The sequence below is a fragment of the Salmo salar genome, chromosome ssa02 (genome assembly GCF_905237065.1).
Source record: "Salmo salar chromosome ssa02, Ssal_v3.1, whole genome shotgun sequence".
In the NCBI taxonomy this organism is placed as follows: domain Eukaryota; kingdom Metazoa; phylum Chordata; class Actinopteri; order Salmoniformes; family Salmonidae; genus Salmo; species Salmo salar.
In genome coordinates, this window is record NC_059443.1 from 33,555,738 (window position 1) to 33,571,786 (window position 16,049).

General features: G+C 41.9%; 1 protein-coding gene across 1 annotated transcript; it reads right to left on the reverse strand.

Moving 5' to 3' along the window:
• Nucleotides 1-7,165: 7,165 nt before the first annotated feature.
• Nucleotides 7,166-10,006, reverse strand: LOC106581291 (CD83 antigen-like). The gene is made up of 5 exons (XM_014163256.2): nucleotides 9,824-10,006; nucleotides 9,582-9,718; nucleotides 8,603-8,837; nucleotides 8,351-8,451; nucleotides 7,166-8,225 (listed from the first exon to the last, which is right to left on the reverse strand). The coding sequence occupies exons 1-5, from the start codon at nucleotides 9,849-9,851 to the stop codon at nucleotides 8,073-8,075; spliced, it is 654 nt and encodes a 217-aa protein (XP_014018731.1). The 5' UTR covers nucleotides 9,852-10,006; the 3' UTR covers nucleotides 7,166-8,072.
• Between the last annotated feature and the right edge of the window lie 6,043 nt (nucleotides 10,007-16,049).

Genomic DNA, 16,049 nt, shown 5'->3' on the forward strand with positions numbered 1-16,049 from the left:
TGTAATTTTCTATTTCTTAGTTTTCTCCCTATATTTTCAAGGGCTCCTAAAAGCTCTGGGTCCCTCTCCCCTGGGGACCTACGTCCCCTGGTTGAAAACCACTTATCCCTCTTTTTTTTATGGGGTAAATTGACTGAGAATACATTCTCATTTACAGCAACAACCTGGGAACATTTACATGTGGGGGGGCAGATTGGGAATTTAGCCAGGACACAATAAGTACCATGGGATCTTTAGTGACCACAGAGTCAGGACACCCATTTAACAATCCCAAAGACTGCACCCTAGACATGGCAATGTCCCCAATCACTGCCCTGGGGCATTGGCCTTCCAAAACCTGTTCAGCAGCATCCAGGGACCAACTCTGCTTAGCTTCAGAGGTAATTCAGCAGTGGTATGCAGGGTGGTATACTGCTGGCTAAATGTGGCCTATGTGACAGCAGTCTGAATTCTACAACAATGTTCCATAATAGGTCTAATGTCAGATTGTCTAATGTGAAAGCATTAGATGTCCTGAATACAAAGCATTATGTTAGCCACAAATCCAACACAACACATCACTGATTACCACTCTTCATATTTTCAAGCATGGTGGTGGCTGCATCATGTTTTGGGTATGCTTGTCATTAGCAAGGACTAGGGAGTTTTTTAGGATAAAAAGAAACGGAATAGAGGTATTTTTTTATTTTTTTATTTCACCTTTATTTCACCAGGTAGGCTAGTTGAGAACAAGTTCTCATTTGCAACTGCGACCTGGCCAAGATAAAGCGACACAATTCGACACATGCAACAACACAGAGTTACACATGGAATAAACAAAAAATACAGTCAATAATACAGTAGAACAAAAGAAAACAAAAAGTCTATATACAGTGAGTGCAAATGAGGTAAGTTAAGGCAATAAATATAGCAATTAAACACTGGAATGGTAGATGTGCAGAAGATGAATGTGCAAGTAGACATACTGGGGTGCAAAGGAGCAAGATAAATAAATAAATACAGTATGGGGATGAGGTAGGTAGATAGATGGGCTATTTACAGATGGGCTATGTACAGGTGCAGTGATCTGTGAGCTGCTCTGACAGCTGGTGCTTAACTTCTTTGGGATAGGGGGCAGAATTTTCATGGCAGGATAAAAAACATACCCGATTTAATCTGGTTACTACTCCTGCCCAGAAACTAGAATATGCATATAATTAGTAGATTTGGATAGAAAACACTCTAAAGTTTCTAAAACTGTTTGAATGGTGTCTGTGAGTAAACAGAACTCATATGGCAGGCAAAAACCTGAGAAGATTCCATGCAGGAAGTGCCCTGTCTGACAATTTGTTGTCCTTCTGTTGCATCTCTATCAAAATTACAGCATCTGTGCTGTTACGTGACACTTTCTAAGGCTTCCATTGGCTCTCTAAAGCCACCAGAAAGTGGAATGGGGTGTCTGCTGTCTCTGGGCAAAGTATAGGAGCAGAGTTTGTAAGTGGTCAGCCTGGGAACAGTGAGACTGGAGATGCGCGGTCACGAGAACTCGCCATTTTTTTCTTTCTCTCTTTGAATGAATACAACGTTGCCCGGTTGGAATATTATCGCTATTTTAAGAGAAAAATAGCATAAAAATTTATTTTAAACAGCATTTGACATGCTTCTTTTTTTATTTTTTTATTTCACCTTTATTTAACCAGGTAGGCAAGTTGAGAACAAGTTCTCATTTACATTTGCGACCTGGCGAAGATAAAGCAAAGCAGTTCGACAACATACAACAACACAGAGTTACACATGGAGTAAAACAAACATACAGTCAATAATACAGTAGAAAAATAAGTCTATATACAATGTGAGCGAATGAGGTGAGATAAGGGAGGTAAAGGCAAAAAAGCCCATGGTGGCAAAGCAAATACAATATAGCAAGTAAAACACTGGAATGGTAGATTTGTAGTAGAGGAAAGTGCAAAGTAGAAATAAATAATGGGGTGCAAAGGAGCAAAATAAATAAATACAGTAGGGGAAGAGGTAGTTGTTTGGGCTAAATTATAGATGGGCTATGTACAGGTGCAGTGATCTGTGAGCTGCTCTGACAGCTGGTGCTTAAAGCTAGTGAGGGAGATAAGTGTTTCCAGTTTCAGAGATTTTTGTAGTTCGTTCCAGTCATTGGCAGCAGAGAACTGGAAGGAGAGAAGGCCAAAGGAGGAATTGGCTTTGGGGGTGACCAGAGAGATATACCTGCTGGAGCGCGTGCAACAGGTGGGTGCTGCTATGGTGACCAGTGAGCGGAGATAAGGGGGGACTTTACCTAGCAGGGTCTTGTAGATCAAATCAAATCAAATCAAATTTATTTATATAGCCCTTCGTACATCAGCTGATATCTCAAAGTGCTGTACAGAAACCCAGCCTAAAACCCCAAACAGCAAGCAATGCATGTGAAAGAAGCACGGTGGCTAGTAAAAACTCCCTAGGAAAAACTCCCTAGAAAGGCCAAAAACCTAGGAAGAAACCTAGAGAGGAACCAGGCTATGAGGGGTGGCCAGTCCTCTTCTGGCTGTGCAGGGTGGATATTATAACAGAACATGGTCAAGATGTTAAAATGTTCATAAATGACCAGCATGGTCAAATTATAATAATCATAGTAGTTGTCGAGGGTGCAACAAGCACGTCCGGTGAACAGGTCAGGGTTCCATAGCCGCAGGCAGAACAGTTGAAACTGGAGCAGCAGCATGGCCAGGTGGACTGGGGACAGCAAGGAGTCATCATACCAGGTAGTCCTGAGGCATGGTCCTAGGGCTCAGGTCCTCCGAGAGAAAGACAGAAAGAGAGAAAGAGAGAATTAGGGAGAGCATATTTAAATTCACACAGGACACCGGATAAGACAAGAGAAATACTCCAGATGTAACAGACTGACCCTAGCCCCCCGACACATAAACTACTGCAGCATAAATACTGGAGGCTGAGACAGGAGGGATCAGAAGACACTGATGACCTGGAGCCAGTGGGTTTGGCGACGATTATGATGCGAAGGCCAGCCAACGAGAGCGTACAGGTCGCAGTGGTGGGTAGTATATGGGGCTTTGGGGACAAAACGGATGGCACTGTGATAGACTGCATCCAGTTTGTTGAGTAGGGTATTGGAGGCTATTTTCTAAATGACATCGCCGAAGTCGAGGATCGGTAGGATGGTTAGTTTTACAAGGGTATGTTTGGCAGCATGAGTGAAGGATGCTTTGTTGCGAAATAGGAAGCCAATTCTAGATTTAACTTTGGATTGGAGATGTTTGATGTGAGTCTGGAAGGAGAGTTTACAGTCTAACCAGACACCTAGGTATTTGTAGTTGTCCACATATTCTAAGTCAGAACCGTCCAGAGTAGTGATGCTGGACAGGCGGGCAGGTGCAGGCAGCAATCGGTTGAAGAGCATGCACTTAGTTTTACTTGTATTTAGGAGCAGTTGGAGGCCACGGAAGGAGAGTTGTATGGCATTGAAGCTCATCTGGAGGGTTGTTAACACAGTGTCCAAAGAAGGGCCAGAAGTATACAGAATGGTGTTGTCTGCGTAGAGGGGGATCAGAGACTCACCAGCAGCAAGAGCGACATCATTGATGTATACAGAGAAAAGAGTTGGCCCAAGAATTTAACCCTGTGGCACCCCCATAGAGACTGCCAGAGGCCCGGACAACAGGCCCTCCGATTTGACACACTGAACTCTATCAGAGAAGTAGTTGGTGAACCAGGCGATGCAATCATTTGAGAAACCAAGGCTATTGAGTCTGCCGATGAGAATGTGGTGATTGACAGAGTCGAAAGCTTTGGCCAGGTCAATGAATACGGCAGCACAGTATTGTTTCTTATCGATGGTGGTTACGATATCGTTTAGGACCTTGAGCGTGGCTGAGGTGCACCCATGACCAGCTCTGAAACCAGATTGCATAGCGGAGAAGGTGCGGTGCGATTCGAAATGGTCGGTAATCTGTTTGTTGACTTGGCTTTCGAAGACCTTAGAAAGGCAGGGTAGGATAGATATAGGTCTGTAGCAACTTGGGTCAAGAGTGTCCCCTCCTTTGAAGAGGGGGATGACAGCAGCTGCTTTCCAATCTATGGGAATCTCAGACGACACGAAAGAGAGGTTGAACAGGCTAGTAATAGGGGTTGCAATAATTTTGGCAGATAATGTTAGAAAGAAAGGGTCCAGATTGTCTAGCCCGGCTGATTTGTAGGGGTCCAGATTTTGCAGCTCTTTCAGAACATCAGCTATCTGGATTTGGGTGAAGGAGAAATAGTGGGGGATTTGGCGGGTTGCTGTGGAGGGTGCCGGGCAGTTGACCGGGGTAGGGGTAGCCAGGTGGAAAGCATGGCCAGCCGTAGAGAAATGCTTATTGAAATTCTCAATTATAGTGGATTTATCAGTGGTAACAGTGTTTCCTAGCCTCAGAGCAGTGGGCAGCTGGGAGTAGGTGCTCTTATTCTCCATGGACTTTACAGTGTCCCAGAACTGTTTTGACTTAGTACTACAGGATGCACATTTCTGTTTGAAAAAGATAGCTTTTCTAACTGCCTGTGTATATTTGTTCCTAACTTCCCTGAAAAGTTGCATATCACGGGGGCTATTTGATGCTAATGCAGAACGCCACAGGATGTTTTTGTGCTGGTCAAGGGCAGACAGGTCTGGAGTGAACCAAGGACTATATCTATTCCTAGTTCTACATTTTTTGAGTGGGGCATGCTTATTTAAGATGGTGAGGAAGGCACTTTTAAAGAATAGCCAGGCATCATCTACTGACAGGATGAGGTCAATGTCATTCCAGGATACCCCGGCCAGGTCGATTAGAAAGGCCTGCTCGCAGAAGTGTTTTAGGGAGTGTTTGACAGTGATGAGGGGTGGTGTAATGGCTGTCGGGAGAGAGAGTAGACCAAGGTGCAGCGGAGTTAGTGTTCATCATTGAATATTTAATAGACGAAAGAACACTATACAAAAATAAGAAAAAACGACAGCCAAACAGTCCTGTCAGGTGCAAACCACTAACAACAGAAACAGAAACAATTACCCACAAAACCCCAACAGAAAAACAGGCACTTATGTGTGACTCCCAATCAGCAACAACACTCTACAGCTGTGCCTGATTGGAAGCCACACGGCCAAAATCAATGAAACAAACCAACATAGAAAAATGCACATAGAACGCCCACCCAATGTAACACCCTGGCCTAACCAAAATAAAGAACAAAAACCCCTCTCTATGGCCAGGGCGTTACAGGTGGTTGTTTGGTCGCAGACCCATTACGGATGCAGGCAATGAGGCAGTGATCACTGAGATCTTGATTGAAAACAGCAGAGGTGTATTTGGAGGGTGAGTTAGTTAGGATGACATCTATGAGGGTGCCCGTGTTTACGGATTTGGGGTTGTACCTGGTAGGTTCATTGATAATTTGTGTGAGATTGAGGGCATCAAGCTTAGATTGTAGGATGGCCGGGATGTTAAGCATGTCCCAGTTTAGGTCACCTAGTAGCACGAGCTCAGATGATAGATGGGGGGCAATCAATTCACATATGGTATCAAGGGCACAGCTGGGGGCAGAGGGAGGTCTATAGCAAGCTGCAACAGTGAGAGACTTGTTTCTGGAAAGGTGAATTTTTAGAAGTAGAAGCTCGAATTGTTTGGGTACAGACTTGGATAGTAATACAAAACTCTGCAGGCTATCTTTGCAGTAGATTGCAAAGATAGTTGTAAGCACAGGCAATATCCTAGAGGAAAACCTGGCTCACTCTGCTTTCCAACAGACACTGGAAGACAAATTCACCTTTCAGCAGAATAATAACCTAAAACACAAGGCCAAATATACACTGGAGTTGCTTAGCAAGACGACATTGAATGTTCCTGAGTAGCCTAGTTACAGTTGTGACTTAAATCGACTTGAAAATCTATGGCATGACTTGAAAATGGCTGTCTAGCAATGATCAACAACCAATTTGACAGAGCTTGAAGAATTAAAAAAATAATAATGTGCAAATATTGTACAATCCAGGTGTGCAAAGCTCTTAAGAGACTTACCCAGACAGACTCACCGCTGCCAAAGGTGATTCTAACATCTTTTGACTCAGGGGTGTGAATACTTATGTAAATTTGAGATTTCTGTATTAAATTAAAACAGCTATCCAAAAAGATAATATTTCAGCTAACACTTTGTGTCAGCTCTTGAGGATAATTTTAAAATGTGCACATTACAACATTGACAGGTGATGGAAATGACTAATGTCAAGGTTCAGTATATAACTAGTATAAAATAACAGAATGTGTTGTGTGAAATAGGTAGAGATTTGTTGCCAGCCATTTAGCACCTCAAACAGTATACTATGCAGAAAAATAGTTATGTATCTAGTTTGTAAGCCTCTGTAAAATGGTAGGGTAAATAAATTATCTTAATAACATGAAATATTCTGAGTAACAATCAACTTTTCTAAGAGAAACATCACTACTGTGGTGACTAAAAAAGTGAAGACTCGTCTTAAGAAAAGGTTAATTAACATTTATCTAAGAACACATAGCACATGTACGTCAGATACAGTACATTACAATTATTTACGTCTTCTTTATTTTCAACGTATACACAGAATTGCTGATCATATTCAAAAACCGGATAAAGATTTATACAAAGTTTATTTTCTGTCAGTTACTTTTTGCCAATATTCACCAAAGCCCACTTTCGTATTGCTTGGATGAAAATTGTATTTTTTTGTTCTGCGTGGTTCTGCATAAAAAAGTATATACTGTTTTGACCTCACAAAATAACTAAGTTATCGATAATGCCTGAACATTAGAGTTAATTGAGAGCTTTGCTTGGCTCAGATGGAATGCAGTCTTGGTTGGTTTCATCTCTCTGTGCAGAGTCCAGCATGTCCCACCAAATCCTTCCAACAAGGGTGAGCCCCATTGAACAGTGCTCAGATCAATTCCACTTCAATACCAGTCAATACAGGATTTTAATTAGGCATGAAATTCAATGCAGGACACATTGATCATTTTTCAGTTCAAAATCAATGTCAACTTCCAATTACTGAAACTTCAATTGACTGGGTTGACTGAAATGTAAATGGTTTAACCCCAACATTGCCATGGAAAGACCCTGCAGAATGACCCTTATTAGGTTCTAATTTTCAGAGTAAAAACTCAACGGCACTATGAAAGCTGTACCAAGTTTATTCTTCCCAGAGGATCAATACAGCTGCATTAGACAAAAAGATTTTCACACAAGCACTGATATTTAACCCGTTCTCTTAGGCTGAGTCTCCTCCTACCCATCTGATTGTATCTTTACTGCTAGGCAGGAAACAAAGTAATACGGCCATAAACTTTTCTTTCTCCCTTAACGTGACCTGACCTCGACCCCCTTCATCACTAATCCATGGCTCTCTCCCTTATCAATGCCTGCCATATGTGATCGCTTCCCTGCACTCAGCACATTCCAAGCTTAATTGCACACACTATATACCTCGGTCCCGTGTGGCTCAGTTGGTAGAGCATGGTGTTTGCAACGCCAGGGTTGTGGGTTCGATTCCCACGGGGGACCAGTATGGAGACAAAATGTATGAAATGTATGCATTCACTACTGTAAGTCGCTCTGGATAAGAGCATCTGCTAAATGACTCAAATGTCAATGTACCTTCCTCCTACAGATAACCATAGGATCCCTGATATAATGTAAATGCTATACATTACCCTCTCTCCCTCAGTGACATGAATAAGTATATTTAATATTCTCAGAACCCCACACCCCTTATCATTAATTACTTATTCTCCCTTTCCTGAAGCTCCTTGTTGGGGTTTGATCTTGGGGCTTAGATCGTGGGGTCCCTTCACCAGGCCCTTCTCCTTGCGCATCACAGGTGCTTGAATGCTGCAGTCATGCCTACACAACTTAGTTCTACAGGATTGTCCAGAGGGTTGTCTGCCTCCATCTGCTCTAGAACTCTCTGGAAAGTAGACATGACTCTTAGGCTCCTTGCTCAGCTTCAAATGGGCTCTAGTCTTTCACTGTGTTTCCTCTTCACATTCAAGTATACAATGAGCCCAAACTAGCAGAACAGGGTCTCACACACAGACATGTTTTATGGAACCCTGTCCTGACCAGTTTGGCCCCAGAGTGTAGATCAACATTAAATCTTTCTTCTCAAGGGGTGCATCTAGAAGTGGTTCTTGGGGATACTTCTTACTCCTTTGCAATAACATATTCCTTAGGATGACCTATGGTAAAGATTAGCATTATTAAGTAAATAAGGAAAATGAAATACATGGAAACCATCACCATAAAATGTTAGTTTCTTTCAAACAAATAAGTCAGAGGAACAGCTGACAGTGTAGTAACTCACATAGCTGATGGTGAATATCAGCAATGCCGCAACAATCCCCACAATGGAAAGAACTAGAATGGTATCCATTTCTTCTGATTGGTATGTGGACTCAAGGCAACCTGGAAAACAATTATTCACAAATCCTTGAGCATCACTGGAAATGTTTTAAAAGATGAACTCTCTCTGGCTCCAATTTAAAAACACTCGCATGCAGTATACAGTTTGCTTACATACCAAAACAAGCACACAATGAGAGTAGAACACACTCACCTGTCACTCTGAGGTGAACCTGCCCCTGCTGGTTCTGTTCACCTATAGGTGCTGCCAGGAGACACTTGTACCTCCCACTATCAACAGCCGTTACATTGGGCAGGGAGATATCGAAAGAATCGTCAGCCAAAAGTTCCACTTCACGCTCCAGACCGGCATACCATTGGGTGGTGCTGTTAGGTGATAGCCTCTTCATCAATAGACCAGAATCCTTATTATAGGGCTCCTCACCCAGCTGGGAGAAGAGGGTGTGAGGTTACTTTATGCCCCTAACAGCTGGTCTTAACCTGATCTTAGAGAATTTAATATTATTCTTTACGTAAATCTGTATGATATGTATCATATGTTACATTTTGTATGGTATGTATTAATTTGTGGATGTCCATCACCCATTTTGTATGATATGTTAAAATTACAATTCCTATAATATGTTACGAATTTGCTAGACTTAAAATATATTACGAATTTGCAAAACGTATGTTAAGTTACGAATTCTAGCTACTCTAGCTAATGTTAACTAGGCTAGGGCTCAGGGGTTAAGTTTAGGAGTTAGGTTAAAGGGTTAGGGGAAAGGTTAGCTACAAATATTAAGGTTAGGTGAAGGGTTAGCTAAAATGGTTAAGGTTAGGGGAAGGGTTAGCTAACATGCTAAGTAGTTAAAAAGTTGCTGAAGTTGTCCCTGATGAGATTCAAACTCGCAACCTTTGATTTGCTAAACATTTGCATTGTATGCCCACCTATCCACTCCGACCAATCCCCCTCCTTTAGTTTTTGCCTTTATTAAGTAACCATCTGCCTTATGTAACCGTAACAAACGTAACATATCACACTAAATGGAATTTCATGGATTTACGTACAGAATAATACAAAATGCTCTGAGACAAGTTTCTGGTCTAGGACCAGTGCTGTATATTTTTTGTACATATATCGCATGGTTCAAAACACAACGTTGGTGCTATTATAATAATAGACATCTTACCTTGTACCACCTCACCGCCCGGTACTGGACCCCAGGCTTACGTATTGCTTTACATTTCAGAATTGAGTCCTCTCCACAAACTGACTTCACCTCTTGTGTAGGCCTATCCTCTGTAAGCCCACCTTGCACGTAGGCAGCTATAGACAAACACAAGGTAAATCATCATTTCAGGTGAGCCTGTCCAGTTAGACCGATATCAAGCAGACAGACACATTCATTGTCTAAAAGAAAATACAACATACCTAGAATGCAGACGAGTTGAAAAAACATATTTGTAGAACTACAGCAACGAAGATGATGATCCAGAAAAGAAGTGAATCATTTTATATAATAAGCTAAAATGGAAGTGAAACTAAGGGGATTCCCGTAGAGTGCTTCGTCACAGTGAGTGTAGATGGGCAGTTCCGCTTTAGTACGAAATGAAGACGGGACAGCCAGGGTCCTGTATGAGGTGTGAATGTGATCTCATTGAATTACATATACTGGGTGTGATGTCTCAGGTGCGCGTGCACTCTCCACAGGAATTGCATTTCTTGAGCATGTCATGGCGATACGAGGCATTATCCTGGCGTGTTTCGGTAGGCTGTTTTTCATTCATATGTTTCCATACACAGCGTTAAAATTAAGCACACGGGAATTGACCGTTGTCACTGCATGTTATTTCTGAATGTTAACTCAATACTTTATTTTTCAGTTTATTAGTAGATGGGCCAAAGATGGTGGATAAATGAAGATAATTAATTCAGGTCATTTACTATTGAAAAATTAAAGGTCAGTTTCTGTCTGCTTAACGGGCAGGCTATCCCATAGGCACCAATGCGATAGCAGCTCGGCCTGGTCGACTTAGTTAATTGACTTCAATTGAACCAGAAAAAACAGCGAGTGGGGTGTCTCGTTTCTCATCCGTCTCTGGCTAGGCATCAGATGCAATTTACCCACGCTCAGACATGCGATGTGTCTGTCTGCTTGGCATTACTTAGATTTATTTCGGTAGATGAGAAGGCGTTAATTCGAAAAGGGCAAATATATATATATATTCGAAAAGGGCATATATATATATATATAAGCCTAAATATACATAGGACTTTTGCTTGCTGAAAGTTTACATTCATTTTCCATCGCCTGTGAATAACCACGCTGATTGCGCAATCGCACACATGTCAGGTAAAGCAAAATTCGGGAATCCCCTAACCATGGGCTAGGAATCCCCGTGAATTCCATTAGTCTTCGAAACGTGTAGTTGAGTGCACACTAAAAACAAATGTTTATATATAGTGCAAAGTAAGGGTTATTTGGCTTGTTATGATAGCGGAATCCTTTTTGGTGCTATATATGTAACCGGGGTGCGCGCTAATAACATTTCAATCGGTGACGTCATTCACTCTGAGCCCTTGTGGAGCAATGGGTAACGATGCTTCGAGGGTGGCTGTTGTCTGTGTGCAGAGTGTCCCTGGTTCTAGCCCAGGTAGGGGCGAGGAGATGAACGAAAGCTGTTGTTACATATAGAACCCTTTTTGGAAGGTCCTATAAAGAACCATTAAAAAGGTCAAATCGTTTTTTTTTTTTTTTGATTTAATACATTTATTAAACTTTTTTTATAGTGCTTTTCATTACAGACAAAACCTCTAAGTGCTTGTTAAACAAAGTAAACAAGTAATTTTTAAAGAAATATAGGCTATAATAGTAGCTAGATCAGCTAGATGAAGTCTGAGTGTTTACGGACGCCTCCAGCAGATGGGCAGCCATAGTCATGAGGATCTGGAAGCTCATAGCTAGATGGTTAGCGGAGGTGGTGGTCAGGTCAGCATGTCCAAGGGCATGCAGGTAGTGCGATGTCATCATGGCGTCTCTGCCGTCTCTAGATTTTCTGTATTGTTAGGACTCTGATAAAGTTTGAGCTCCCCACAGAGAACAGCCCTCTCCTTACTTCAGAAGTATCCTCCCGAGCAATTAAAAAACTGCCCCGCTGCCAACATATCCTCTTGTACATTCTGTTTAACTTCATGTACAAGTGGGTAACCTGTGCAAGGTGTGAAATGGAAATGTATTTTTTGCATATCCCAACTCCCCCTGAGACACCCTCAGAGAGTGGGGTCACGGCCAGGGATCAGCCATTATTGACGCTGACCCTGGAGCAATTGGGGTTAAGTGCCTTTCTCAAGGACACGTCAACAGATTTTTCACCTAGTCTGCTCTGGGATTCAAACCAGCGACCTTTTCAGTTAGTGTCCCAATGCTCTTAACCACTAGGTTGCCTGCTGCCCTTGTTCTATAAATAACTATTTAAAAAAAGGTTTTATAGTAGTGTCATGAGGTGGAAAGTGACAGGTTCTAGATCTGGTTTGAGCAGGCAGACAGAGAAAGCAGAGGCAGACAACAAATGCCATTTTTTAAACATTGGTTTTGTAAGGAATGGTTTTCAATTAGTTTTAACTTGTCAGTTATCAAGTTTCAGTTTCCAAACGTTTCCTCTTACGTTTCACTTTTAAACCAGGATAGCTTATTTTTTTTAAATCAGAAGAAACACCAACAAACCAAAGAAAACAAAAGGGGCTCATGAAGTGGTGCAGCCCAGGAGGCAGGCGTCCATTTTCTCCAGTTCTTGGTTGAAGCTCAAACTTTATTAGCCATGTGCTCTCACCAAACAAAACCATAAGCTCTCTGCCCACTTATCTCCACCATGCCTCCAGACAACATTCCCTTCCTGTGGACAGCTGCCAAGAAACACAAAAAATAAGGGGGGGTTTAAACACGTGAAGCTATAATCACATTACTAGTCAGTTAGCCAATGAAATCACTTGTTATATTAAATATGCTTAAAGTCACAGCTGTGACAATGGCCTCAAAAGGGGTTCCACTATCGCTACAACCCTTTTTGGTGCTGTATAGAATTTATTTTAAAGGTTCTTTATAGAACCTTTGTGGACCTTTTTATAAAACCTTTCTCAATCTAAAAATAACCTTCTGAAGAACAATACAGGTTTTTTTCTGGTTAGCCATTTTCAATTGTTAAATTTCCATAGGTTTTATTGTTGTGTTAATTGGTTTATATCAGGGGTGCTACCTCTGGAACACACCAATAAAACCAATGGAAATTTAACAATATAAAATGGCTCACCAGAAAAAAAGCTGTATTGTTCTTCAAAAGGTTATTTCTAGGCAAAAGGCCTCCTTCGGGGACGGTGGATGGGGTTAAACATTGTAAAGAAAGGACAAAACTCACATCATGACAAGAGACACCACAACACTGCATAAAGAGAGACCTAATACAACTACACAGCATGGCAGCAACACCTGACAACACAGCATGGTAGCAACACAACATGGCAGCAGCACAAAACATGGGTACAAACATCACCCAATCCAAAGAACCCTTGAGGAACCCTGTTTTCTTAGTGTGTGACAGTGTGATCGTTCAGGTAATTGGGCTGTGACAGATTAGGTTACATCTCACATGTGAGATGCATCATGAGAATAGTTCACGCATGCTGAATGGGGATATCAACAGCAGCCTAGTCATACCTAATTTAGGATATGCAGTTTGCATGGTAATGTATCTAATCTAATTTCCAGACACTTCCGCCCAAATGCGCGAAGAGTCTAGTGGACCAAGGCATCAAACTTGGCCTTCATTAGCCAATACAGAAAGATTGCGAGAAATTCCAGACGCATAGGCATTGATTTAGTCGGCTTAATCCACCAACCAATCATCTCTCACAACACCTTCCCCCTAACCCTCCCCGTACATGTCTTGTGCTCACCACAAGTTCCTGCCCGGTGTAATGATATTGATGGTTTGTCAAGACTGATTCGTTTTTTTTCAGAAAAGTCTTCACACCCTGTTGTTTACAAGGACCACCTGTCATTTCAATAAGTATAGGCCTATGTACTGATGTAACCAATGGGATTTGAGCCTAGGTTGTTTTCACAAGTGTCACAGCCGTCCAAATGAGTAGACCAAGATGCAACGTGGAATATGTTCATCTTGTAGTTTAATGCAAAAATGAACACTTTACAAATTAAACAAAAATGACAGCCGACAGTTCTGTCAGGTACTTACAACTAAACAGATAGCAACTACCCACAAAACCCAAAGGAAAAACAGGCTGCCTAAGTATGGTTCCTAATCAGAGACAACGATAGACAGCTGCCTCTGGTTAGGAACCATAATCGTCCCAACACAAAGAAATACAAAAACATAGAATGCCCACCCCACACCCTGACCTAACCACATAGAGAAACAAATCCTCTCTCTCAGGTCAGGGCGTGACCACAAGACTATTTTAGCCCTCTGAACTTATGGCTTCGCATGGGGGAGCAAACACGAGTGCTCCACTTTCTTGACAATTGGCCCAGAACAGAGCAGCACGGCAGGCCCTTAGATGTACACGGAGAGCCATGCATGTCAATCTCTCCAGGCGAGATTGACTGCATCAATGCTTGCTTTTGTGAGAGGTACATGTTGAAATCACCGAGCTGTCTGTTTAAGCGACTAGCGCACAGCTCAGACACCCATGCATACCCCACAAGACATACCACACCAGATGTCTCCTCACAGTCCCCAAGACCAGAACAGACTACGGGAAGCACATAGTACTACATAGAGGGGCGGCAGCGTAGCCTAGTTAGAGCATTGGACTAGTAGCTGAAAGGTCGCGAGATCGAATCCCCAAGCTGACAAGGTACAAATCTGTCGTTCTGCCCCTGAACAAGGTAGTTAACCCACTGTTCCTAGGCCATGATTGAAAATAAGAATTTGTTCTTAACTGACTTGCCTAGTAAAATAAATTGAGTCATGACTACATGGAACTCTATTCCATATCATGTAAAAACAGATACAACTGCACTTTATGGAACAGTGTGGACTTCGCTAACACAGGCACTCTACACACATTTTAATATTGTTATTTTTCTGAATTATTGATTTTGTATAGTAGATATGTTATGGTAGAGTAGTGTGTATTAATGTGTTGGGTTATGTATTGTTTTGTTGTATGTAATTGTGATTGGACCCTAGGAAGAGTAGCTGCTGCCTTGGCAGCCGCTAATGGGGATCCGGAATAAATACAAATATACAATAGTGACTACCTCCATTAAGCTGACACTGCCTAGGATGTAGCATAATACAGTGGATTTAGGTCGACATCATCCTTTCTTAGTGCTAGGTGGATTCCAGTGGAGGCTGGTTGGATGTGCTATAGGAGGACAGGCTCATTGTAATGGCTGGAATGGAATGGTATCAAACATATGGAAACCACACGTTTGACTCCGTTCCATTAATTCCATTCCAGCCGTTCCAATGAGCCTGTCCTATAGCTCCTCCCACCAGCCTCCACTGGTGGATTCCCAATCCCATTCAAATCCTTTTCTTTATTCGCTTTTCAGTCTTATTGTCCGCAGCCCTTGTAGTGGAGAAGAACATTCCCTACACATGTCAAGAGGGTACAAACACACTTGAAGCACCATTTGGAGCAATGGATCCCCATTGTGATCAGAGCTGGACCACTGGCAATAAGGTAATCTACTATCTATGTGGTCATGACAAGTAGATACATTGTGAAGTCAGACATTTTTATTAGCACTATTATTTACATATCACCATTGATGGTATCATCAATAGTATGCAGAGGGTCAGGAGCCATGTCAATTGACCTAGATAGTTTGTGTGTATGCATTGATATGTAGGCTACATGTGCCTTTTTATAAATGTATGTAGTTCTGTCCTTGAGCTGTTCTTGTCTAATGATGTTCTGTATTATGTCATTCTGTATTATGTTTCATGTTTTGTGTGGACCCCAGGAAGAGTAGCTGCTGCTTTTGCAACAGCTAATGGGGATCCTAATAAAATACCCCCAACAAAAACAATTGAGACATGACGTGAAATATTATTTTCTTACTGCAGCCCATTGCCTACTACAAAAATGGCAAAGGTCAATGCAGTTTTCCATGCAAGCACGTGTTCTCTGGCAAAGTCATCCTCCGTGAATGTCCCGATGTCATATTAACTACTGGTTGCACCACCAAAGTAGGTCAACTTATACAATTCACCTTCCTCTCCTCTGTTACTGCCTGCCAAGTGCCAACCTGTTTCTTTCTCTTTCACAGGATGGGGTATATGAAGAGACCAGGCTGCACTTCTCAGGTACGGTTGCTCCTGATGTTATTGGTGTATAACACAACAAACCATTGATATTCATATAAAGCATTGTTGTCATCATATTGCTCTTTTTGCTCCATTAGTGATAACCAGACCAACTGTCTCTATGACAACCACTAACGCTGCAAACAAGCAATTCTATGGTAAAGTATGTTTAAAAAAATAATAGATTACATTTTGATTGCACAAATAAGTGGCACTGTTATGAAAATATACATTACTACCGGTAAATCATCGCAAATTAATATTTTGATTTAATGCAATTCCCCCCCTCCTACAAAGCAAATAGCCTATGTACAATGCCTTCGGAA

What these genes read in the sequence shown, in the direction of transcription:
- LOC106581291 (XM_014163256.2), bottom strand. Translation starts at nt 9,851, where the DNA reads ATGTTTTTTCAACTCGTCTGCATTCTAG. An exon ending in TCAACTCGTCTGCATTCTAG is followed by an intron (nt 9,719 to 9,823) that starts GTATGTTGTATT and finishes GTTTGTCTATAG; the next exon opens with CTGCCTACGTGCAAGGTGGG. An exon ending in TGATATTCACCATCAGCTAT is followed by an intron (nt 8,226 to 8,350) that starts GTGAGTTACTAC and finishes TCTTTACCATAG; the next exon opens with GTCATCCTAAGGAATATGTT.